At 43.3% G+C, this 26,352-nt stretch overlaps 1 protein-coding gene across 2 annotated transcripts; it reads left to right on the top strand.

The window, feature by feature from the left end:
• The first annotated feature begins 2,687 nt into the window (after positions 1-2,687).
• On the top strand, positions 2,688-24,353 carry LOC139583282 (retinol dehydrogenase 12-like). Of its 2 annotated transcripts, none has more exons than XM_071414187.1 (7): positions 2,688-2,849; positions 14,548-14,663; positions 18,208-18,363; positions 18,557-18,661; positions 19,806-20,015; positions 20,127-20,319; positions 23,921-24,353. In XM_071414187.1, exons 1-7 carry the CDS (start codon positions 2,836-2,838, stop codon positions 24,021-24,023), a joined length of 897 nt encoding a protein of 298 aa, XP_071270288.1. In that variant the 5' UTR covers positions 2,688-2,835; the 3' UTR covers positions 24,024-24,353. The 2 variants fall into 2 exon arrangements, with proteins under 2 accessions (XP_071270288.1, XP_071270289.1); XM_071414188.1 differs by lacking the exon at positions 2,688-2,849 and adding an exon at positions 13,481-13,677.
• The last annotated feature ends 1,999 nt before the right edge of the window (positions 24,354-26,352 follow it).

Here is a 26,352-nt window from a genome sequence, read left to right as displayed (position 1 = left end):
CTTTCTCATCCTGCAGTTACAAACAACAACATCTCCATTCAGAATACTAAGTAGCAGCCTACCTGTTGGCTCTTTGTTGTTGTAGCCTATCCTTTAACTTTTAATTCCGTCCTTTTAATTCCATAGATTATATAGCTCCTAACTTCTGCTACACACGGAGGCTCTATGACTGTAACCTATTGCAGAGTCTTTGAAGAGTTTAAGGAGGCTTTTTCAGTTGTCACAGTTCCAGAGGAATTGCTGTCTCAGTTGCATGAATACTGCATTCACCCTGTAGTGTTAGACTTCCTGATGCAACTTGCTCCTGTTACAGTAGCATATAGATCCTCTTCAAGGCCCGGGTTTCCTGTCAAAATAGGCGCTTGACAGTGTTTGAACCCCTGCAAGAGGAAATGATTGTGTATCTGAAAGCAATTGATGAAGGTGTTGATCACTATGAAGTATGTGGTTGCTTTACAGACAAAGAGGGAAGGGTTTTGGTTGAGTTTAAACATGTGATGATTAAATATCTTGGGAGCCGTTCTCCTGTCGTTGAAGAATACTTCTTCCACAATGACTTATGTATAGTCTCTGAGGACAACGGGTCTTCTCGGATGGAAGGTCTTGGTCTTTTTTGACCAGGTAGGAGTATCAAAATCCATGCAGCAAGCCATGCAGCAACACTTGAGCTCAAAGTCTAGATGCCTTACATATGCTAAGGAAGTCTTGAGCCATGGATTTCCTACACTCTTGGCAAACTTTATTACCTCAAGCAAAACTTTGAGGAAGTCTTGTTTGAGTGGGGTCAGGAAGGCCATATTGGAAACTGCTGTGATACATCCCGTCAAATAGTTCTGGAACTGAAGGTAATGAATTTTCCCAAACTCCATCAGAGTAATAACCTACTGATCAGCAGAGAACACGGTGGACTGTATCAGCCTAGGCTTTGATTGACATCAGCTCTGTCTCTACAGAGGACATTAGAGCTCTGTCAAAATCAAATCAAATGACATTATATTTGTCACATGCGCCAAATACAACATTTTTAGAACTTACCATGAAATGCTTACTTACAAGCCCTTAACCAACAATGCAGTTCAAGAAAAAGAGTTAAGAAAATATTTACTAAATTAACTAAAGTAAAACATTTAATAATAAGTAAGACAATAAAATAACAGTCCCGAGGTTATATACAGGGGTACCGGTACCTAGTCTACGCGCAGGGGTACAGGTAAGTCAAGGGAATTTGTACATGTACTGTAGGTATGTGTAAAGTGACTATGCATAGATAATGAGGTGTTCGACATAAGGACAATTCAGTGTATGCCGTTCTATTCTGTTTTTTTTAAATAGACTACATTTTCTTTATAAGTTGTTTCTTTAGACCTGTCTAAAATAAATAATTCATTTGTTATGAAGGTGTATGCTATGGCTTTATTAGACTTTTTAAAAGGTAGATGTTCCAAAGGTCTGCATGCGCAGTTAATTAACGTGAGAACGACAGTTATTTGCTTGACAATCACCATCGGACAAAATGGTGTGACCGCCACAGCCCTAGTGTTCACTCAGTGCCTTTAGGCCACACATTTATTGGGCATTTGGACAGGAGATCATTTTCTCTAGAGATCTCTACATTTCAGAAAATGTAATCCGGTTGCATTAACTTCCTGTCTGTTGAGGAATCTGAGTCGTACTTCAGCTCAAAGACCCTGTCTGTTGAGGAATCTTGAGTCGTACTTCAGCTCAAAGACCCTGTCTGTTGAGGAATCTTGAGTCGTACTTCAGCAAAAAGACCTTGTCTGTTGAGGAATCTTGAGTCGTACTTCAGCTCAAAGACTCTGCCTGTGGGGGAATCTGAGTCGTACTTCAGCTCAAAGACCCTGTCTGTTGAGGCACTGGGTTAAGGTGATTCCAAAGGCACACTGTCCAACATTCAGTTGCTGCCTAAACCAACCCAGCTTTTCCAGAAGAAGTCTGTGTACATTGTCACAGGTGGTCTCTCTGGGCTGGGGTTTGAAACAGTGAAGTTCCTTTCGAAGAAAGGTGGAGAGTACATCGTCATACTCTCCAGAAGTAGCCCCACACCAGACATACAGCAGGAGATAGTCATTCTGGAAAGACAATGGAGTGCCCGTATTGTATGGATGGAAGGTGATGTCTCTGTTTCTGAGCATGTGCTCAAAGTGATTGGTCTCATTGGTCAGAAGTTTCCCTCTTGTCCAATCAAAGGGGTGTTTCACAGTGCAGTCGTCCTGCATGACGGGTTGATTGAAAACCTTGACAAATCCCACTTTGAGAAAGTCCTAAAGCCCAAGGTGAATGGAGCTCTGAATCTGCACCACGCCACAAAACACTGTTAGACTACTTTGCGTGCTGCTACTCCTCTATTGCCTCACGAACATAAATGATCATATTTGACCTAATGGTGGCACTCTAAACATGCACAAATTCCCATAGGAACACAGACATTTTTTAAAAAGCACAGGGGCTTGTGCAGGAGTGATATACATATGCTTATGTATATACACAAACTTATAACTTTGTTTTTTAAAGCTGAATTCGTAACCTTTCCACTGATGTATTCAGATCTCATGTCTGATTCCCAGTTCGTCCACTAGATTGCAGTAGAATATCACATGACATCACTTGGCCACTTGAAACCATAGGCTTCTGGTACGTCACTGTGCTAAAATGGCTGAAAAGACTTTCTGACGTCTAAAATTTACCCAGGGCTTTCTGTTTCTGACATGTAATTTTTTAAATTTTTAATACCACACAGTTACGCAAGGAAACGTCAAACTTGTTTTCCCATTCATTTTTCCCATTGGAAACAAGTGAGACAGATCAACGACACATATGGAGGATTCAAGGTAATGTCATATTAAAATGTGGATGGAAAAAGAAATGCATTGCGTTACGATCAAATCAAATCACATTTTGTATTATGTCACATGCTTTGTAAACAACAGTTTTAGACTAACAGTAAAATGATTACTTACGGGTCCTTTTTTAAAGATAAAAAAATTAAATAATAACAGGAATAGCGACACGAGGAATAAATATACAGTAAAAAATGAATAACAATAACGAGTAAAAATAACATGGCTGTATACAGGAAGTACAAGTACAGAGTTGATGTGCAGGGGTACAAGGTAAATGAGGTAGCTATGTACATATAAACTCAGCAAAAAAAGAAACGTCCTTTTTTCAGGACCCTGTCTTTCGAAGATAATTCGTAAAAATCCAAATGATTTCACAGATCTTCATTGTAAAGGGTTTAAACACTGTTTCCCATGCTTGTTCAATGAACCATAAACAATTCATGAACATGCACCTGTGGAACGGTCGTTAAGACACTAACAGCTTACAGGTGGTAGGCAATTAAGGTCACAGTTATGAAAACTTAGGACACTAAAGAGGCCTTTCTACTGACTCTGAAAAACACCAAAAGAAAGATGCCCAGGGTCCCTGCTCATTAGCGTGAACATGCCTTAGGCATGCTGCAAGGAGGCATGAGGACTGCAAATGTGGCCAGGGCAATAAATTGCAATGTCCGTACTGTGAGACGCCTAAGACAGAGCTACAGGGAGACAGGACTGGCAGCTGATCGTCCTCGCAGTGGCAGACCACGTGTAACAACACCTGCACAGGATCGGTACATCCGAACATCACACCTGCGGGACAGATACAGGATGGCAACAACAACTGCCTGAGTTACACCAGGAACGCACAATCCCTCCATCAGTGCTCAGACTGTCTGCAATAGGCGGAGAAAGGCTGGACTGAGGGCTTGTAGGCCTGTTGTAAGGTAGGTCCTCACCAGACATCACCAGCAACAAAAAGTGCTTTTCACTGACTGGCAAAAAGTGCTTTTCACTGATGAGTTGTGGTTTTGTCTCACCAGAGGTGATAGTCGGATTTGTGTTTATCGTCGAGGCCTGTACTCTGGAGCGGGATCGATTTGGAGGTGGAGGTTCTGTCATGGTCTGGGGCGGTGTGTCACAGCATCATCGGACTGAGCTTGTTGTCATTGCAGGCAATATCAACGCTGTGCGTTACAGGAAAGACATCCTCCTCCCTAATGTGGTACCCTTCCTGCAGGCTCATCCTGACATGACCCTCAAGCAGGACAATGCCACCAGCCATACTGCTCGTTCTGTGCGTGATTTCCTGCAAGACAGGAATGTCAGTGTTCTGGCATGGCCAGCAAAGAGCCCGGATCTCAATCCCATTGAGCACGTCTGGAACCTGTTGGATCGGAGGGTGAGGGCTAGGGCCATTCTACCCAGAAATGTCCGGGAACTTGCAGGTGCCTTGGTGGTAGAGTGGGGTAACATCTCACAGCAAGAACTGGCAAATCTGGTGCAGTCCATGAGGAGGAGATGCACTGCAGTACTTAATGCAGCTGGTGGCCACACCAGATACTGACTGCTACTTTTGATTTTGACCCCCCCTTTGTTCAGGGACACATTATTCCATTTCTGTTAATTACATTTATTTATATTTTTTTATTTCACCTTTATTTAACCAGTTAGGCCAGTTGAGAACAAGTTCGCATTTACAACTGCGACCTGGTCAAGATAATGCAAAGCAGTGCGACAAAACAACAACACAGAGTTACACATAAACAAACATACAGTCAATAACACAATAGAAAAAAAAATGTCTGTGGACATGTCTGTGTAACTTGTTCAGTTTATGTCTCTGTTGTTGAATCTTGTTATGTTCATACATGTTAAGTTTGCTGAAAATTAACGCAGTTGACAGTGAGAGGACGTTTCTTTTTTTGCTGAGATTAGGTAGGGATAAAGTTACTTGGCGACAGGATCGATTATGAACAGTAGCAGAAGCGTGCGTGTGTGTGTGTGTGCCTGCGTGTGTGTGTGTGTGGCTTCAGTATGCACGTGTGCACGTGTTATGGGAGAGCAATGACTAGTAAAATCGTTCTCGTGAATGACCTCATTACTGAACGCAAAGTTGATTGGGTGGTTGTCTCCATACTGTAGTGTCGCTCTTATTGAAGCCCCCCCCCCCCCGGACTACAGCTTTTCATACCCTATCAGAAATGAGAAAAAAGGTGGGGGACAGCCTCTATTTTTACTAATGCTCAGAGCTGTAAGGACATTTCATTTGGCGACTCTGGGTCTTTTGAGCATCATGCTAAGCTGTTTAAATGTCATATATAAATGTGATGAGTTTGCGGCATACTTCAGAGATAAGATAACAAACATTAGGCTGGGTGTCAGTCAAGCAAGACCTGATGAGAAGTTTGATGATACAATGGCTTCGGAAAGTATTCAGACCCTTGACTTTTTCCACATTTTGTTACGTTACAGCCTTATTCTAAAATGGATTAAAAAATAAACCCTCAGCAATCTACACATACATAGTAGCTAATCTATGGTCACCGTAGTAGCATAACCTATGGTCACCGTAGTAGCATAACCTATGGTCACCGTAGTAGCATAACCTATGGTCACCGTAGTAGCCTAACCTATGGTCACCGTAGTAGCATAACCTATGGTCACCGTAGTAGCATAACCTATGGTCACAGTAGTAGCCTAACCTATGGTCACCGTAGTAGCATAACCTATGGTCACCGTAGTAGCATAATCTATGTTCACCGTAGTAGCCTAACCTATGGTCACAGTAGTAGCCTAACCTATGGTCACCGTAGTAGCATAACCTATGGTCACCGTAGTAGCCTAACCTATGGTCACCGTAGTAGCATAACCTATGGTCACCGTAGTAGCATAACCTATGGTCACCGTAGTAGCATAATCTATGTTCACCGTAGTAGCATAACCTATGGTCACCGTAGTAGCATAACCTATGGTCACAGTAGTAGCCTAACCTATGGTCACCGTAGTAGCATAACCTATGGTCACCGTAGTAGCATAACCTATGGTCACAGTAGTAGCCTAACCTATGGTCACCGTAGTAGCATAACCTATGGTCACCGTAGTAGCCTAACCTATGGTCACCGTAGTAGCATAACCTATGGTCACCGTAGTAGCCTAACCTATGGTCACCGTAGTAGCATAACCTATGGTCACCGTAGTAGCATAACCTATGGTCACCGTAGTAGCATAACCTATGGTCACAGTAGTAGCATAACCTATGGTCACCGTAGTAGCATAACCTATGGTCACCGTAGTAGCATAATCTATGTTCACCGTAGTAGCATAACCTATGGTCACCGTAGTAGCATAACCTATGGTCACAGTAGTAGCATAACCTATGGTCACCGTAGTAGCCTAACCTATGGTCACCATAGTAGCCTACAGTTGAAGTGGGAAGTTTACATACACTTAGGTTGGAGTCATTAAAACTCGTTTTTCAACCACTCCACAAATTTCTTGTAAACAAACAATAGTTTTGGCAAGTCGGTTAGGACATCTACTTTGTGCATGACACAAGTCATTTTTAAGGAGTCTCCTGTCCTTTATATCACGTAGCCGACAATACCTGCTTTATGAGGTGCTACAAACCCATGGCAGGAGTAAACAAATGGGTATACAGATAGTATTTACATGGGTCCCAGTTCATGTAGGAGTGGAAGGGAACGAGGCAGTTGATGTACTGGCTAAACAAGCACTTAGTAGTGGGGATGTTGATGTACTGGCTGAACAAGCACTAAGTAGTGGGGATGTTGATGTACTGACTAAACAAGCACTAAGTAGTGGGGATGTTGATGTACTGGCTAAACAAGCACTAAGTAGTGGGGATGTTGATGTACTGGCTGAACAAGCACTAAGTAGTGGGGATGTTGATGTACTGACTAAACAAGCACTTAGTAGTGGGGATGTTGATGTACTGGCTGAACAAGCACTAAGTAGTGGGGATGTTGATGTACTGACTAAACAAGCACTAAGTAGTGGGGATGTTGATGTACTGGCTAAACAAGCACTAAGTAGTGGGGATGTTGATATACTGGCTAAACAAGCACTAAGTAGTGGGGATGTTGATGTACTGGCTAAACAAGCACTAAGTAGTGGGGATGTAGATATACTGGCTAAACAAGCACTAAGTAGTGGGGATGTTGATGTACTGGCTAAGCAGCGTAGTTCGTGCTCAACATATTTAATTAAGACGATAAACGTGAACACTTACACAATACAAAAATAACAAACATGGCAAACCGAAACAGTCCTCTCTGGTGAAACAAACACAAAGACAGGAAACAACCACCCACAATCCCCAACACAAAACAAGCCACCTAAATATGATTCCCAATCAGAGACAACACAAAACACCTGCCTCTGATTGAGAACCATATTAGGCCAAACATAGAAACAGACAAACTAGACACACAACATAGAATGCCCAACCAGCTCACGTCCTGACCAACACTAAAACAAGTAAAACACACAAGAACTATGGTCAGAACGTGACATTAAGGGTGGGACACAGCCAGTAGATTAAGGGGTGGGACACAGCCAGTATATTAAGGGGTGGGACACAGCCAGTATATTAAGGGGTGGGACACAGCCAGTAGAATCCAAGATGGCGTAGCAGTCGGACGTGTGTTTGTATTGTCCTGTCGCGTGTAAATAGTAAATAGTAAATAGTCTTCGTATTTTTCGTATACATTTCGTATATATTTTAATTTCACTTTCCATCTAGGAACTGAATATACATTCCTACATTCCGCCTCACCCAATGTGGTACGGACCTGCTATTTTTTTTATACTTTAGAACCGTAACCCCAATCAGAAGCTAGCCAGATAACTAGCTACTAGCTAGTAGTCAGTTAGCCACTGCTGCGGTCTTCACCCTCAACTCGGACACAGCCAGCTTCAATACCGGGCCAATACCTGCCAGTCTGCAAGCGCGATATCAACCCAGAGCATATAGGACTGCTTTTTCTCTACCACATCACCGGATTCCTGACGCAAGCTCTGGACAATTACACCGTATCATCACAGCTAGCTAGCTGCAACCGAGTGGCTACTACTGGCTAACACCTCTGTCCCGAAGCAAGCACCAGTTAGCCTTGAGCTAGCCTCGAGCTAGGCCCATCTGCCGGCTAGCTGAAGAGGTCTACCAGCGAATTCTTGGGCTACAATACCAGCTACAAGCTAATTTAGCCATTTTTTTTTTTTGCCGCTGCTAGTAGCTTTTACCTTCTGCACAGACACCAGCCCTGTTATTAGCCTGGATATTACTCACCAATTTACCAGCATCGGACTGTCTCTCGACAACAACGCCGGATTCCTGCCGTAATCCCTGAGCCACTGCTTCTGATCCTCACAGCTAGCTTGCGGCTAGCGCAGCTAGCGCCACTGCCACGAAGCTAGCACCAGTTAGCAAACACAATTCTACAATTCACAACCTCTCTTTCGCCATCGCCATCTGGCTTGGATTCTCTGTCGACACGACCACGTCTGAGCAGACCCCCTCCGTCTGAGCAGACCACCCCCCGGGCTACTAACTTTAAACGCCGCGAGGCCTCCCTGCTCCATCTACGGCTGCCCCCTGGACAGTATGATCACTTGGCTACATAGCTGATGCATGCTTGACTGTCCATTAATTCACGGTACTCCATTCTGTTTATTTGTGTTTTATCTGTCGGCTCTGTGCTTTAACTCAGGATCTGTGTGTAGTTAATCCGACCCTCTCTGCCTAGTCGTCGCCATTTTTACCTGTTGTTGCTGTGTTAGACTAGCACCCTGTTATTGCTGCTGTTATCTTACCTGTTGTTTTAGCTAGCTCTCCCAATCAAGACCTGCAATCACTTTATGCCTTATTGTATGTCTCTCTCAAATATCAATATGCCTTGCATACTGTTGTTCAGGCTAGTTTTCATTATCATTGTTTTGGTTTGCAATGGACCCTGTAGTTCCACTCTCCGTACCTCTGATACCCCCTTTGTCCCACCCCCCACACATGCGGTGACCTCACCCATTGAGACCAGCATGTCCAGAGATACAACCTCTCTTATCATCACCCAGTGCCTGGGCTTGCCTCCGCTGTACCCGCGCCCCTCCATACCCCTGTCTGCACATTATGCCCAGAATCTATTCTACCACGCCCATAAATCTGCTCCTTTTATTCTTTGTCCCCAACGCTCTAGGCGACCAGTTTTGATAGCCTTTAGCCGCACCCTCATCCTACTACTCCTCTGTTCCTCGGGTGATGTGGAGGTAAACCCAGGCCCTGCATGTCCCCAGTCACCCTCATTTGTTGACTTCTGCGATCGAAAAAGCCTTGGCCTCATGCATGTCAACATCAGAAGCCTCCTCCCTAAATTTGCCTTACTCACCGCTTTAGCACACTCTGCCAATCCTGATGTCCTTGCCGTGTCCGAATCCTGGCTTAGGAAGGCCACCAAAAATTCTGAGATTTCCATACCCAACTATAACACTTTCCGTCAAGATAGAACTGCCAAAGGGGGAGGAGTTGCAATCTACTGCAGAGATAGCCTGCAAAGTTCTGTCATACTTTCCAGGTCTATGCCCAAACAGTTCGAACTTCTAATTTTAAAAATTAATCTCTCCAGAAATAAGTCTCTCACTGTTGCCGCCTGCTACCGACCCCCCTCAGCTCCCAGCTGTGCCCTGGACACCATCTGTGAATTGATCGCTCCCCATCTAGCTTCAGAGTTTGTTCTGTTAGGTGACCTAAACTGGGATATGCTTAACACCCCGGCAGTCCTACAATCCAAGCTTGATGCCCTCAATCTCACACAAATCATCAAGGAACCCACCAGGTACAACCCTAAATCCGTAAACATGGGCACCCTAATAGACATTATCCTGACCAACCTGCCCTCCAAATACACCTCTGCTGTCTTCAATCAAGATCTCAGCGATCACTGCCTCATTGCCTGTATCCGCCACGGGTCCGCGGTCAAACGACCACCCCTCATCACTGTCAAACGCTCCCTAAAACACTTCTGCGAGCAGGCCTTTCTAATCGACCTGGCCCGGGTACCCTGGAAGGATATTGACCTCATCCCGTCAGTTGAGGATGCCTGGTCATTCTTTAAATGTTACTTCCTCACCATATTAGACAAGCATGCTCCGTTCAAAAAATGCAGAACCAAGAACAGATATAGCCCTTGGTTCACTCCAGACCTGACTGCCCTCGACCAGCACAAAAACATCCTGTGGCGAACTGCAATAGCATCGAAGAGCCCCCGCGATATGCAACTGTTCAGGGAAGTCAGGAACCAATACACGCAGTCAGTCAGGAAAGCAAAGGCCAGCTTTTTCAAGCAGAAATTCGCATCCTGTAGCTCTAACTCCAAAAAGTTCTGGGATACTGTAAAGTCCATGGAGAACAAGAGCACCTCCTCCCAGCTGCCCACTGCACTGAGGCTAGGTAACACGGTCATCACCGATAAATCCGTGATAATCGAAGACTTCAACAAGCATTTCTCAATGGCTGGCCATGCCTTCCTCCTGGCGACTCCAACCTTGGCCAACAGCCCCGCCCCCCCCGCTGCTACTCGCCCAAGCCTCCCCAGCTTCTCCTTTACCCAAATCCAGATAGCAGATGTTCTGAAAGAGCTGGAAAACCTGGACCCATACAAATCGGCTGGGCTTGACAATCTGGACCCCCTATTTCTGAAACTGTCCGCCGCCATTGTCGCACCCCCTATTACCAGCCTGTTCAACCTCTCCTTCGTATCATCTGAGATCCCCAAGGATTGGAAAGCTGCCGCGGTCATCCCCCTCTTCAAAGGGGGAGACACCCTGGACCCAAACTGTTACAGACCTATATCCATCCTGCCCTGCCTATCTAAGGTCTTCGAAAGCCAAGTCAACAAACAGATCACTGACCATCTCGAATCCCACCGTACCTTCTCCGCTGTGCAATCCGGTTTCCGAGCCGGTCACGGGTGCACCTCAGCCACGCTCAAGGTACTAAACGACATCATAACCGCCATCGATAAAAGACATTACTGTGCAGCCGTCTTCATCGACCTGGCCAAGGCTTTCGACTCTGTCAATCACCATATTCTTATCGGCAGACTCAGTAGCCTCGGTTTTTCTAATGACTGCCTTGCCTGGTTCACCAACTACTTTGCAGACAGAGTTCAGTGTGTCAAATCGGAGGGCATGTTGTCCGGTCCTCTGGCAGTCTCTATGGGGGTACCACAGGGTTCAATTCTCGGGCCGACTCTTTTCTCTGTATACATCAATGATGTTGCTCTTGCTGCGGGCGATTCCCTGATCCACCTCTACGCAGACGACACCATTCTATATACTTCCGGCCCTTCCTTGGACACTGTGCTATCTAACCTCCAAACGAGCTTCAATGCCATACAACACTCCTTCCGTGGCCTCCAACTGCTCTTAAACGCTAGTAAAACCAAATGCATGCTTTTCAACCGTTCGCTGCCTGCACCCGCACGCCCGACTAGCATCACCACCCTGGACGGTTCCGACCTAGAATATGTGGACATCTATAAGTACCTAGGTGTCTGGCTAGACTGCAAACTCTCCTTCCAGACTCATATCAAACATCTCCAATCCAAAATCAAATCAAGAATCGACTTTCTATTCCGCAACAAAGCCTCCTTCACTCACGCCGCCAAACTTACCCTAGTAAAACTGACTATCCTACCGATCCTCGACTTCGGCGATGTCATCTACAAAATAGCTTCCAACACTCTACTCAGCAAACTGGATGCAGTTTATCACAGTGCCATTCGTTTTGTTACTAAAGCACCTTATACGACCCACCACTGCGACCTGTATGCCCTAGTCGGCTGGCCCTCGCTACATGTTCGTCGTCAGACCCACTGGCTCCAGGTCATCTACAAGGCTATGCTAGGTAAAGTGCCGCCTTATCTCAGTTCACTGGTCACGATGGCTACACCCACCCGCAGCACGCGCTCCAGCAGGTGTATCTCACTGATCATCCTAAAGCTAAAACCTCATTTGGACGCCTTTCCTTCCAGTTCTCTGCTGCCTGCGACTGGAACGAATTGCAAAAATCTCTGAAGTTGGAGACTTTTATCTCCCTCAACAACTTTAAAAATCTGCTATCCGAGCAGCTAACCGATCGCTGCAGCTGTACATAGTCCATCTGTAAACTACCCACCCAATTTACCTACCTCACCCCCCATACTGCTTTTATTTATTTACTTTTCTGCTCTTTTGCACACCAGTATCTCTTCTTGCACATGATCATCTGATGATTTATCACTCCAGTGTTAATCTGCTAAATTGTAATTATTCGATTTATTGCCTACCTCATGCCTTTTGCACACATTGTATATAGATTCTCTTTTTTTCTACCATGTTATTGACTTGTTTATTGTTTACTCCATGTGTAACTCTGTGTTGTCTGTTCACACTGCTATGCTTTATCTTGGCCAGGTCGCAGTTGCAAATGAGAACTTGTTCTCAACTAGCCTACCTGGTTAAATAAAGGTGAAATAAAATAAAATAAATAAAAATTAAGGGGTGGGACACAGCCAGTAGATTAAGGGGTGGGACACAGCCAGTAGATTAAGGGTGGGACACAGTCAGTAGATTAAGGGGTGGGACACAGTCAGTAGATTAAGGGTGGGACACAGTCAGTAGATTAAGGAGTGGGACACAGTCAGTAGATTAAGGGTGGGACACAGCCAGTAGATTAAGGGGTGGGACACAGCCAGTAGATTAAGGGGTGGGACACAGCCAGTAGATTAAGGGGTGGGACACAGCCAGTAGATTAAGGGGTGGGACACAGCCAGTAGATTAAGGGTGGGACACAGCCAGTAGATTAAGGGTGGGACACAGCCAGTAGATTAAGGGTGGGACACAGCCAGTAGATTAAGGGTGGGACACAGCCAGTAGATTAAGGGGTGGGACACAGCCAGTAGATTAAGGGTGGGACACAGCCAGTAGATTAAGGGGTGGGACACAGCCAGTAGATTAAGGATGGGACACAGCCAGTAGATTAAGGGTGGGACACAGCCAGTAGATTAAGGGGTGGGACACAGCCAGTAGATTAAGGGGTGGGACACAGCCAGTAGATTAAGGGGTGGGACACAGTCTGTAGATTATGGGGTGGGATACAGCCAGTAGATTAAGGGGTGGGACACAGCCAGTAGATTAAGGGGTGGGACACAGTCTGTAGATTATGGGGTGGGACACAGCCAGTAGATTAAGGGGTGGGACACAGCCAGCTGAATAAGGGTGGGACACAGCCAGTTGAATAAGACCTTAAATGTGATTATTGGCAGGAAACAGAGACCGTGGAGCGTGTATTGATACAGCGTGGACATTATTGGAGGGAACGAGAGAGGCTGAGATCTAATATGAGGGAGAAGGGGATACAGGAAATGAATTTAAAGAGTATATTGAGTAGAACGTTATTAGATATAGCCTCAAATATTTTATCTTTTTTAAGAGCAACAGGGTTTACAGGTAGGATTTAGTTTCTCCCTGTCTCTGGCCCACACTCCAGTACAGTAGGTGGCGGTTGGATGCCAACCGCCGATAAACCCCACTGAAGAAGACAGGGTGACTGTAGCGACGCCTCCAGCACTGAGAAGCAGTGTATTAGACAGCTACGTCACTTGGGAGCAAACCTATGTTGTTGAAGCTTGGCTGTAAATCAGTGAGGAAAGCTTTGACTTGAATGCGGCTGTATTCATTTCAATAGGCAGTAGAGGCGAATCATCTGAAATTGAGGATTAAGAGTTTGGAATTGTTTCACCACCATCAACTGTTGCTCTACTTCGGGAATGCCATTTGTGTGAGTAGCCTAGGCTATAGATGCATCTCTGTAATGTGTCTCTATCTATGTAATTGTAAATGTATTTATGTAAAAAAATAGGGACCAAAATAGAAATAAATACCCAACTTTATTATCCAATCCCGGTCACTTTTAAAAATCTGTGTATGTATTTTTTATAATCAATCAATCCAAACTGTATTGTGGCCAATTGATGAATGAAAAGAGACATAGTGTATGTTACAAAACACCAAAAAGATGAATGATATTAGGAGATTGTCAAGCCAAGCCTTCGATACTGGGTGAGCCTACAACGTAGGGAGGCATGTATTTTCTGTTTGTCCAGATTGACATAGTCTATTTATTGTGGTGTAGAAAACACAAACCATGATATTGAAGTGCCCGAAGTTGGTATGCTTTGTTTATTGGTTGTGTGGGGCATTGGCACAGAAACCTGTTAGTGGAAAATTCATTGTAGAAAATCTGATTTCACCCTAGCTGATCATTGTCTGCAGCTGGATCTGATAGTGAAGTAATGAAACAGGCAGGGAGACTGAGCTTGTCTGTGGTTGTCAGAGAAACCTCAACCTTCTGGCCCATAGCCCTGCGTGGCATCGACTGTACCACAACAGCATGCTGAAGTGGCAAAATGAATATCCACGTTTATTAAAACACAGGGTCGCTACAGTTATTGTTATAAACATTATTTTGAGTTAATTCAATGAGAGGGGGGGGGTGTTCAATATAAATGACAGTACAAACAGAGGGTCATGTGAAAATAGTTTTATGTTGGGGAGGTGTGTGTATTTATTATTATTTCTTTATGACACCTTGAGTTGGACCAGCCCCCCCCCCCCATGTACATGTCAATATATCCAATCAATCTCTTAGAAATCTCTTCCGGAGAACATGGTCATCCGCAGCCCGACTTGATGACAAAACAGTGCTCATAACTGGAGCCAACACTGGTATTGGCAAAGAGACAGCGCTGGACCTGGCAAAGAGAGGTAGGTCTACAGTGATACTAAAGCCATGATGATGTTAGCATACCGGTACATATGAAGATGTCTCTCCAATGACCTGTTGAATGAGTCTTTGGCTCTTTCCTCAATTAGTCTTTCATTGATTCCTCAAATCCCCTCTCCTTGCCTAATTCTCAAAATGCTTTCTCGTGTACTTAGGGAAGCCAAGCAGTAAAACACCTGATCTCAGGAAGCCAAGCAGTAAAACACCTGATCTGAATTACTATCTTGTGTCATCGCTACAACTCCCGTATGGGCTCGGGAGAGACGAAGGTCGAAAGCCATGCGTTCTCCGAAACACAACCCAACCAAGCCGCACTGCTTCTTAACACAGCGCGCATCCAACCCGGAAGCCAGCCGCACCAATGTGTCGGAGGAAACACCGTGCACCTGGCGACCTTGGTTAGCGCGCACTGCGCACGGCCCGCCACAGGAGTCGCTGGTGCGCGACGAGACAAGGATATCCCTACCGGCCAAACCCTCCCTAACCCAGACGACACTAGGCCAATTGTGCGTCTCCCCACGGACCTCCCGGTCGCGGCTGGCTGCGACAGAGCCTGGGCTCGAACCCAGAATCTCTGGTGGCACAGCTAGCGCTGCGATGCAGTGCTCTAGACCACTGCGCCACCCGGGAGGCCCGGATGTACAGGAATTTGACTAAATTAAATGGTGCTGCTGTACCACATGGGGATGTGTTAAACTTAATCCCCAGCCTGAAGTGTAGCCGAATTGCAAGACGCTTCGGGAGGGCCCTCACGTGTGCCACATTCGAGCCTCGGTGTGAGCCGAATCAGGAAGAAGCGTTAAGTAGGATATACTGCCTCAATAAACTGATATACAGACCAAAAATATATATATGGACCTCAGAATCACAATCCACGTACAGTATGTATACTATAAACACAAACTAAAAATGACATACTACACTATAAGTCCATGAGTGAGAAGACCAACATGGACCAGGTGGCTGTTTGGTAAGGGCCACTGTGTGGGGTAGGAAGCTGGATCTACCAATGAACTGATTGAACTGATCATAGTTTTCTATTTGTAGAATGAGTTGTGTTACAGCTGGGCTTTAACCTATTTAATCCCATCGGTCACAATAGTGACCGTAAAAAACGTTTTCAGTTATAAGGCTGTAAAAATGTTACTGAATGATCTATCAATGTATTTCCAGCAAATATTGAAATAATAAAGGGTCTCAATGAAAGATGTGCAGTGTCACATGTTTAGTGTGAATTTTCACATGACCAGAGCTGTTTACTTCCTGGTTGCACCATGAGAAGAGGATGACTGCATCAAAGCTCCCAAACAAAAGGTTAGTAAAGTACGTTAACATAAAGTTAGGACAAAGATTTTTGGTACACATCATCTTTCAGGTGTCTAGTATTGATACATTCATTTGCAATTACTCAACTTTGTTCAGTGTGGTCATAGAATGTGTAAACATGTTGACGGCAACAATAGTGACCGGTGGGATAACACAGTGCGTCTAGGTATACACATAGTTATACACATACATAGTTCTTGTTTTACCTAACTTTCTACTCTGTTCTTTCTTTTAGTTTCACTTTGAGTCAAGTTCTGGATATGTTGATCTAGGTGACCGCCCAGACAAGGCATGCAACATTGCAATTATCCCTCAAAATGAGAAAGATGCTGTCCTGAGTGATTGTGATAGCGATGGGTCAGATATGGACTATGGAAAGGCCATTTGCCAGCCAGGCTGTTGAATGCATATGCTGAACATATGCAAAGAGATCATGACAGGAACAACGTTATCAGTGATGATGACCTACCCCCCCCCCCATCCACAACCTCCCCCACCCCCCTCCATTGTTGATAATGAAGAGCCAAGGGCCTCTACCCGCCAGAGGGTCCAGTCAGAAGAGCCAAGGGTCTCTACAAGCCATAGGGGTCAGCCAGAAGAGCCAAGGGAAAAGCTGCAAGTGGTCAAAAATAAAGATTGAGTGTTCAAACGATCGAAGAGGCCTGCCACCGATGTGATTCCAAAACACATAGTATACAGCCCAAATATGCAAAAGTTTGGCAAGAAACCACTGAGCCACGGAAGGAGCTTCTCACTGGCCAATCAAGACGATGCACCGGTTCCAGAGAAGTCGTCATTGTGACAAACGTACTACCTATGCATGTGAGAAATGGAAAGCGCCACTGCACATTGAGTGCTTCAAGATATACCATGGAAAGTAGAAAAGGAGATAAGATCGAATGAAAAAGGGCTGAAAAAGACAATAAAGGAAAAATAGAAAAGTCGATAAAGGGTGAGGAGAAGCAGTACAACGGACGAAAAGTACAACGGAAGAAAAGAAAAGTCGACGAAAAAGACAATCAAAATAACTGAAATGTTTTTGGAAAAGAAGGTCAATTGATTCAAGACATACTGTATGACAGTAGGACTGACTGATCACAGTTCAAAATAGTGATGCACAAACTAATTTTGCACTTGGTTCTGAAGCCTAACTCTATGATATACTGTATATATATATATATATATAAGCACTCATTGTGCAGTGGTGCTTTTTAAATATATATATATATATATATATATAATTGTATTTTGTTCAGTCTAGGCCTCTACTTGAATGCATATTCTACAGGCTACCTCTATCCTAAATGTTACCTTTATGTTCAGTGGGAATGAATCACACGACTGCTATACAGTTGTTAGTGAATGTTGCACTAAAATGTCACAATGACAATGTTACAATGAATATTGCACTAAAGTACAAGTTCAAATGTTACAATAAAGTTACAATATTAATGTTTCAATACATGTTGCACTAAAGTAACAATGTTACAATAAAGTAACAATGTTGAAATACATTGATGGTTGTTTTTTTGTCTTTGCTCTCAGTATTCATATCGATGTAGTGTAATGGTTTTTGATGTGTAAAATAGTCACACTAGAATGTGACGGGGCATTCTAGTGGCAATGCTGGGGACTGCTAGTGACAGAGTTTTAAATGTGTTAATAACTGGGTTGGGATATATAAGAACTTTGATAACTGCATAGGAGAAATATGTTAATTCAGTATACGTAACATTATCCCACCGGTCACAATTGTGACCGACCATAAAACACACTTTTTCACCTACTTTTCCATTAAAATTTCAAAAAATAATGATTGATTACTTCAAAGGGTTACTAATGGCACTTGATTTGGATATTTTCATGTCTGGGAAAAATTCGGGATTAAATGGGTTAATATGTTCTCATCAATGTGCTAATGCTACTATGTAGTCCAATGATAACACAACACACAAACTGTAGTAGTATATCAACAGGTATCCTACTTAGCAGGTGGTGCCAGACAGGTACCGGGGTTGCTGCTGGCAATTTATCACCCACATAATGTGGAATCCTTTAAATTAAATATTGTATGCAGCTATGAAGGCTCTGTCCAATATCCTCCTGAAAAGTAACTATGATTGACATCCTGAGTTGAATTTGGATTGGGCTGGAATTATTTTCTTGGATGGTAATTTATTTTCCACAATTTCTTTACAGGTGCTAGAATCATCATGGCCTGCAGAGACATGGAGAAAGCTGAGGGAGCCCTGAAAGAAGTCATACAAGGCTCTGGCAGCCAAAATGTTGTCATCAAGAAGCTTGATTTGTCAAACACCAAGTCCATCCGGGAGTTTGCAGAGACCATCAACAAGGGTCAGAGGACATGAGTCATGGTTGTTGCTTAGTTCATCCCCATGATATCTCCATACCGTATTTTATTCCACCATAGTCAAACCTCAAACACACTTTACAAACTGAGACTTGATTATATCGCAACTTCATTGACACAGTAATTGATTAATTGGCACTCCTGTCAACATTTTGACATTTTATAATATTTCTGTAGAAGAGACTAAACTCAACATCCTCATCAACAATGCTGGCGTCATGATGTGTCCGTACGGGAAAACAGCTGATGGATTTGAAATGCAGATTGGTGTCAACCACATGGGTAAGTGAAGCTACATAGCACAGGGAAGAGAAGCAAAGTTCCTCTTTGGCCAGGCATCACATGATGCTAAAATCTAAAAGGCACAGACATACCACATATTATTGATTATTGACCAGTGACTAGTAGCCATTCCTATAAGGAAGTGCTTATTTATCTGTTTACTTCCTTGTGGACAGCTGGACATGAAGCTCAATGCTTCCCTTAGAGATTTGGTTTTGTTATGACAGAAATACACTAAATGATTGATGACTCTGGCCTTACCCACTACTGACTAACCACATGGATGATTGCATGTGGCGCACATCCAAGGAGGAAGGTTCCAGATGTTAGCAGTTGATGTTACTCTTCAATAACACAGACCCCAAGGCAAATCAGGGGGAGGAAAATGGGTTTATTCAAAGAGGACAAATCATGTTTGGAAGTAGATGGTAGATGGTCATTTCTTCCCTGTCCTCAGTGATTCTCTCCACAGAACAAAGCAACAGGGTGTAATGTATAACCCCCCCCCCCCCCCCCCACCCTAGCTTGTGGTTGACCAATTACAATTCCTTGCAGTAAAATTGGGCCAGTGGCCAAATTACAAGAATCCGTCTCCAGGCTCAATGTAAAAACGATTCAGACCGATGAAAACGTGGCACACGTAGCTATGGGTCCAGGACTGACTTTCCTACACAGATTTTAAACAGATGTTGAACTGAAAACAAACTATTTCCATTAATAATTCCCTATTGACCGTTAGACTTCTCTTGACCTTTAGTCCTCTGCGTTGTGTATTTTTCTTGGAAATGTTCTTACACTGACCACGCAGCATTTAATTCAAGCATGTCCAGACTTGTACGTACTGTTCTCCATTGTTGATAATTTACTAGAGTTAAACCGAACAGTGCTTTCCATGTACTGTAGGGCCATCTAGTTTCAGTCAACACTTTTTTTTTAAAGCTTTGTGGAAGAGATGTTATGTGGGAGGAGAGTTGTGAAAGGTCATTCATCTCAAGTGATACTAACTAACCCACTGAATCGAACAAGACCGTTACCAGAACATGCTCTTTGCACAATCACAGTTCAAATGCATAAATCAAGTACAAGGAATCAACCTCAAATCTACCAATCAAAAGCTTCCAAAGCCCCCTATCTCGTCTCTTAGGTCACTTCCTGTTGACCCACTTATTGATTGACCTGATCAAAAGGTCGACCCCGGCCAGGATCATCAATGTATCCTCTTTGGCTCACTTCTGGGGTACCATCAACCTGGACGACATCAACAGTGAGAAGGGCTATGACAAGAAGAAAGCGTACAGCCAGAGCAAGCTAGCTAACGTCCTCTTCACCCGTTCCCTGGCCAAGAGGCTACAAGGTTTGTGTTTGTCCACTACTTCTGAGGCTTATACTGTAGATGTTTATCTTGCCATTAGTGGAATCTCTGACATTTGTTGTATTTACGTCCTCATTTTATCCCCTCTCTCAGGTACGGCTGTGACCGCATACTCCCTCCACCCTGGCGTCGTTCAGACTGATCTGTGGCGGCACCTGAACGCACCTCAGGCAGCTATCATGAAGATGATCAGTCCCTTCATTAAGACATCCGTCCAGGGAGCTCAGACCACTATCTACTGTGCTGTGGCCCCTGAACTGGAAACAGAGAGTGGTGGATATTACAGGTGAACAGATGGAAACAGATGGTGGTGGATATTACAGGTGAACAGATGGAAACAGAGTGGTGGATATTACAGGTGAACAGATGGAAACAGAGAGTGGTGGATATTACAGGTGAACAGAGGGTGGTGGATATTACAGGTGAACTGATGGAAACAGAGAGTGGTGGATATTACAGGTGAACAGATGGAAACAGAGTGGTGGATATTACAGGTGAACAGATGGAAACAGGGTGGTGGATATTACAGGTGAACAGATGGAAACAGGGTGGTGGATGTTACAGGTGAACAGATGGAAACAGAGAGTGGTGGATATTACAGGTGAACAGATGGAAACAGAGTGGTGGATATTACAGGTGAACAGATGGAAACAGAGAGTGGTGGATATTACAGGTGAACAGATGGAAACAGAGAGTGGTGGATATTACAGGTGAACAGATGGAAACAGAGAGTGGTGGATATTACAGGTGAACAGATGGAAACAGAGAGTGGTGGATATTACAGGTGAACAGATGGAAACAGAGAGTGGTGGATATTACAGGTGAACAGATGGAAACAGGGTGGTGGATGTTACAGGTGAACAGATGGAAACAGAGAGTGGTGGATATTACAGGTGAACAGATGGAAACAGAGAGTGGTGGATATTACAGGTGAACAGATGGAAACAGAGAGTGGTGGATATTACAGGTGAACAGATGGAAACAGAGAGTGGTGGATATTACAGGTGAACAGATGGAAACAGGGTGGTGGATATTACAGGTGAACAGATGGAAACAGGGTGGTGGATATTACAGGTGAACAGATGGAAACAGGGTGGTGGATATTACAGGTGAACAGATGGAAACAGAGAGTGGTGGATATTACAGGTGAACAGATGGAAACAGAGAGTGGTGGATATTACAGGTGAACAGATGGAAACAGAGAGTGGTGGATATTACAGGTGAACAGATGGAAACAGGGTGGTGGATATTACAGGTGAACAGATGGAAACAGAGAGTGGTGGATATTACAGGTGAACAGATGGAAACAGAGAGTGGTGGATATTACAGGTGAACAGATGGAAACAGGGTGGTGGATATTACAGGTGAACAGATGGAAACAGGGTGGTGGATATTACAGGTGAACAGATGGAAACAGAGAGTGGTGGATATTACAGGTGAACAGATGGAAACAGAGAGTGGTGGATATTACAGGTGAACAGAGGGTGGTGGATATTACAGGTGAACTGATGGAAACAGAGAGTGGTGGATATTACAGGTGAACAGATGGAAACAGAGAGTGGTGGATATTACAGGTGAACAGATGGAAACAGAGTGGTGGATATTACAGGTGAACAGATGGAAACAGGGTGGTGGATATTACAGGTGAACAGATGGAAACAGAGAGTGGTGGATATTACAGGTGAACAGATGGAAACAGGGTGGTGGATGTTACAGGTGAACAGATGGAAACAGAGAGTGGTGGATATTACAGGTGAACAGATGGAAACAGAGAGTGGTGGATATTACAGGTGAACAGATGGAAACAGAGTGGTGGATATTACAGGTGAACAGATGGAAACAGGGTGGTGGATATTACAGGTGAACAGATGGAAACAGAGAGTGGTGGATATTACAGGTGAACAGATGGAAACAGAGAGTGGTGGATATTACAGGTGAACAGATGGAAACAGAGAGTGGTGGATATTACAGGTGAACAGATGGAAACAGGGTGGTGGATATTACAGGTGAACAGATGGAAACAGAGAGTGGTGGATATTACAGGTGAACAGATGTATTAAATGTATAGGCATGATATTTAGCTATATACATATATATATATACACACACACACACAGTTGAAGTCGGAAGTTTACATACACTTAGGTTGGAGTCATTAATACTCGTTTTTCAACCACTCCACAAATTTCTTGTTAACAAACAATAGTTTTGGCAAGACGGTTAGGACATCTACTTTGTGCATGACCCAAAACATTTTGCAAAAAATTGTTTACAGACGGATTAAATCACTTAAATCACAATTTTACATACACTAAGTTGACTGTGCCTTTAAACATCTTGGAAAATTCCAGAAAATTATGTCATGGCTTTAGAAGCGTCTGATAGTGTAATTGACATAATTTGAGTCAATTGGAGGTGTACCTGTGGATGTATTTCAAGGCCTACCTTCAAACTCAGTGCCTCTTTGCTTGAAATCATGGGAAAATCTAAAGAAATCAGCCAAGACCTCAGAAAAAAGTCTGGTTCATCCTTGGGTGCAATTTCCAAACGCCTGAAGGTACAACGTTCATCTGTACAAACAATAGTACGCAAGTATAAACACCATGGGACCACGCAGCCGTCATACCGCTCAGAAAGGAGACGTATTCTGTCTCCTAGAGATTAACGTTCTTTGGTACGAAAAGTTTTAAATCAATCCAAAAACAACAGCTAAGGACCTTGTGAAGATGCTGGAGGAAATGGGTACAAAAGTATCTATATCCACAGTAAAACGAGTCCTATATCGACATAACCTGAAAGGCCGCTCAGCAAGGAAGAAGCCACTGCTCCACAACTGCCATAAAAAAGCCAGACTACGGTTTGCAACTGCACATGGGGACAAAGATCGTACTTTTTGGAGAAATGTCCTCTGGTCTGATGAAATAAATAGAACTGTTTGGCCATAATGACCATTGTTATGTTTGGAGGAAAAAGGGGGAGGATTGCACGCCGAAGAACACCATCCCAAACGTGAAGCACGGGGGTGGCAGCATCATGTTGTTGGGGTGCTTTGCTGCAGGAGGGACTGGTGCATTTCACAAAATAGATGGCATCATGAGGTAGGACAATTATGTGGATATATTGAAGCAACATCTCAAGACATCAGTCAGGAAGTTAAAGCTTGGTCGCAACTGGGTCTTCCAAATGGACAATGACCCCAAGCATACTTCCAAAGTTGTGGCAAAATGGCTTAAGGACAACAAAGTCAAGGTATTGGAGTGGCCATCACAAAGCCCTGACCTCAATCCTATAGAAAATGTGTGGGCAGAACTGAAAAAGCGTGTGCGAGCAAGGAGGCCTACAAACCTGACACAGTTACACCAGTTCTGTCAGGAGGAATGGGCCAAAATTCACCCAACTTATTGTGGGAAGCTTATGGAAAGCTACCCGAAACGTTTGACCCAAGTTAAACAATTTTAAGGCAATGCTACCAAATACTAATTGAGTGTATGTAAACTTCTGACCCACTGGGAATGTGATGAAGGAAATAAAAGCTGAAATAAATCATTCTCTCTACTATTATTCTGACATTTCACATTCTTAAAATCAAATGATGATTTTAACTGACCTAATACAGGGAATTTTTACAACAATTAAATGTCAGGAATTGTGAAACACCTTTTCCAAATACATTTAAAATCAGTTTATGTAAACTTCCGACTTCAACTGTGTATATATATATAATATATATATATTTCGTTTTGAAAGAATACATCTACGAATTAGATTATTCCAGCTTCATTAATAAATGAGTAGAGATTACATTTTCCCTTGTTTAATATTATTGTATATAGTATTTTCTAGTAAACTGTGTTAGAGACATGGGCATCTTCTCTGTTTGCCCACAGGGACTGTGCACCAGCCAACTGCTCACGGTCTGCTTCAGATGATGTCACGGCGCAGAAACTATGGGAGCTAAGCTGCCGGATGCTTTCTGTATCATGGGATTGAATAGCTCAGAAATACGGTGTATGGTTTTCATTGAGATGTCATTTGATGAGATGGAAGATATGGTTGATATTGATTTTTAAATATAGTACATATAGTCATAATGTGATATTGCACATCAATAATGAATTACTCTAACATTAAGGGTATTAACATTTCATATTGGAATTCTACTGTTCTATTTTCAACAACAACAAAAATATTCTAACGAAAAAACATAATCTGAATGTTTTCTACAAAACTTGCAACTACCAAGGGATCTCTTCAGCATGATGTCATTTCCCTAAATGGCCTATTTGTCTCATGATAGAGAATTAAAATATATTCACATCAGCATGATAATAAGTGTGTATTTTCTTTTTGTATTTATATTTTGTTGGATACTGTAAATTATAAAAGTGATCAGATTTGGACAGTTTGCAAAAAAAATGTATTTAATAGTTTATTAAACACATGGGCATAAATATTTTGTATATCACTAAACCTCTACTCGACTTTTGCCATTCCATTCCCCAATCCTCAGTCTTGGAATATTTGACATCCATTGCTTCTTCATCTGCTCCACACTACACATGTTATTGAACACAACCAGAATAACCAGGAATAACATGGGATGAAAGTAGCGTTACACCCTACTTTAGGATGATCTAACGTGTACCATGATACTCGGAAAGATTGAAAGACACATTTCCTAACAAACTATAATACATGAACAAAAGTATGTGGACACCTGCTTGTTGAACATCTCATTCCAAAATCATGGGCATTAATATGGACTACCACCCCCCCCCCACTAGATGTTGGAACATTGCTGCGGGGACTTGCTTCCATTCAGCCACGAGCATTTGTGAGATATGGCACTGATGTTGGGCGATTAGGCCTGGCTTGCAGTCTGCGTTCCAATTCATCCCAAAGGTGTTTGATTAGGTTGAGGTCAGGGCTCTGTGCAGGTCAGTCAAGTTCTTCCACACCGACCTTGCTTTGTGCACGGGGGCATTGTCATACTGAAACAGGAAAGGGCCTTCCCCAAACTGTTGCCACAAAGTTGGAAGCACAGAATCGACTAGAATGTAATTGTATGCTGTAGCGTTAAGATTTCCCTTCACTAGAACTAACGGGCCTAGCCCGAACCTTGAAAAACAGACCCAGACCATTATTCCTCCTCCACCAAAGTTTTCAGTTGGCATTATGCATTGGGGCAGGTAGCGTTCTTCTGGCGTCCGCCAACCTAGATTCATCCATTGGAATGCCAGATGGTGAAGCTTGATTCATCACTCCAGAGAACGCGTTTCCACTGCTCCAGAGTCCAATGGCAGCGAGTTTTATGCCACTCCAGTCGACACTTGGCATTGCACATGGAAACCCATTTCATGAAGCTCCCAATGAACAGTTCTTGTCCTGACGTTGCTTCCAGAGGCAGTTTGGAACTGGTTAGTGAGTGTTTCAACTGAGGACAGATGATTTTTACAGGCTACACGCTTCAGCACTCGGCGGTCCCGATCTGTGAGCTTGTGTGGCCTACCACTTAGCGTCTGAGCCGTTGTTGCACCTGTACTTTTCCACTTCACAATAACATCACTTACAGTTGACCAGGGCAGAAATTTGACATGTGCCAATGTATGTTTATGGAGATTGCTTGGCTGTGTGCTCGATTTCATACACCTGTCGGCAACGGCTGAAATAGACGAATCCACTAATTTGAGAAGGGGTGTTCACATAACTTTGTATATATAGTGTATTTTATTTGTAAAAACCAAATCACCATATTTGAAATGTCTACTTTTTACCATAATAAAAGAAAAGGAGGAAAAATTATTCTGCCTGAACAGAAATACACTGAACAGAAATATAAACCATACATGCAATGATTTTATTAAGTTACAGTTCATGTAAGGAAATCAGTCAATTGAAATACATTTATTAGGCCCTAATCTATGGATTTCACATGACTGGGTAGGGACGCAGCCATGGGGAGCCAGGTCCAGCCAATCAGAATTCATTTTAGCTGTAGGGCCAAATTCAAATCATTTTTATATATTTTTTTGTTATAAAATCAAAATAGCTAAATTATCCAAGGCATGACCATCTTAAAACAATTCCATATGTTAGCTTAGTAGAATCAAGTATTCAATATACTTTTTTATTAGTATTGTTATCATACAAGAGAAAACCAAGACAGTTCACAAAAAAAATCTAAGTTTCTTTAAAGACCTCAAATGTGATGTTAACATGTAAATCTTGATGGGGTAAACACATTTTTTTTTATTTTTGTGGATGCCAGCAACGCCACCACCAGTGCTTAATTTGAGATGGATCCTGCCGGAACAGGAAC

This window comes from Salvelinus alpinus, chromosome 8, assembly GCF_045679555.1.
Source record: "Salvelinus alpinus chromosome 8, SLU_Salpinus.1, whole genome shotgun sequence".
Taxonomy (NCBI): domain Eukaryota; kingdom Metazoa; phylum Chordata; class Actinopteri; order Salmoniformes; family Salmonidae; genus Salvelinus; species Salvelinus alpinus.
The sequence above is the reverse complement of the archived record's forward strand: the minus strand, read 5'-3'. Positions and strand labels throughout refer to the sequence as shown.

Coding starts and splice junctions, on each gene's coding strand:
- LOC139583282 (XM_071414187.1), top strand. Junction 14,664..18,207: donor GCTGGACCTGGCAAAGAGAG/GTAGGTCTACAG, acceptor ATTTCTTTACAG/GTGCTAGAATCATCATGGCC. Junction 20,320..23,920: donor GAGAGTGGTGGATATTACAG/GTGAACAGATGG, acceptor GTTTGCCCACAG/GGACTGTGCACCAGCCAACT.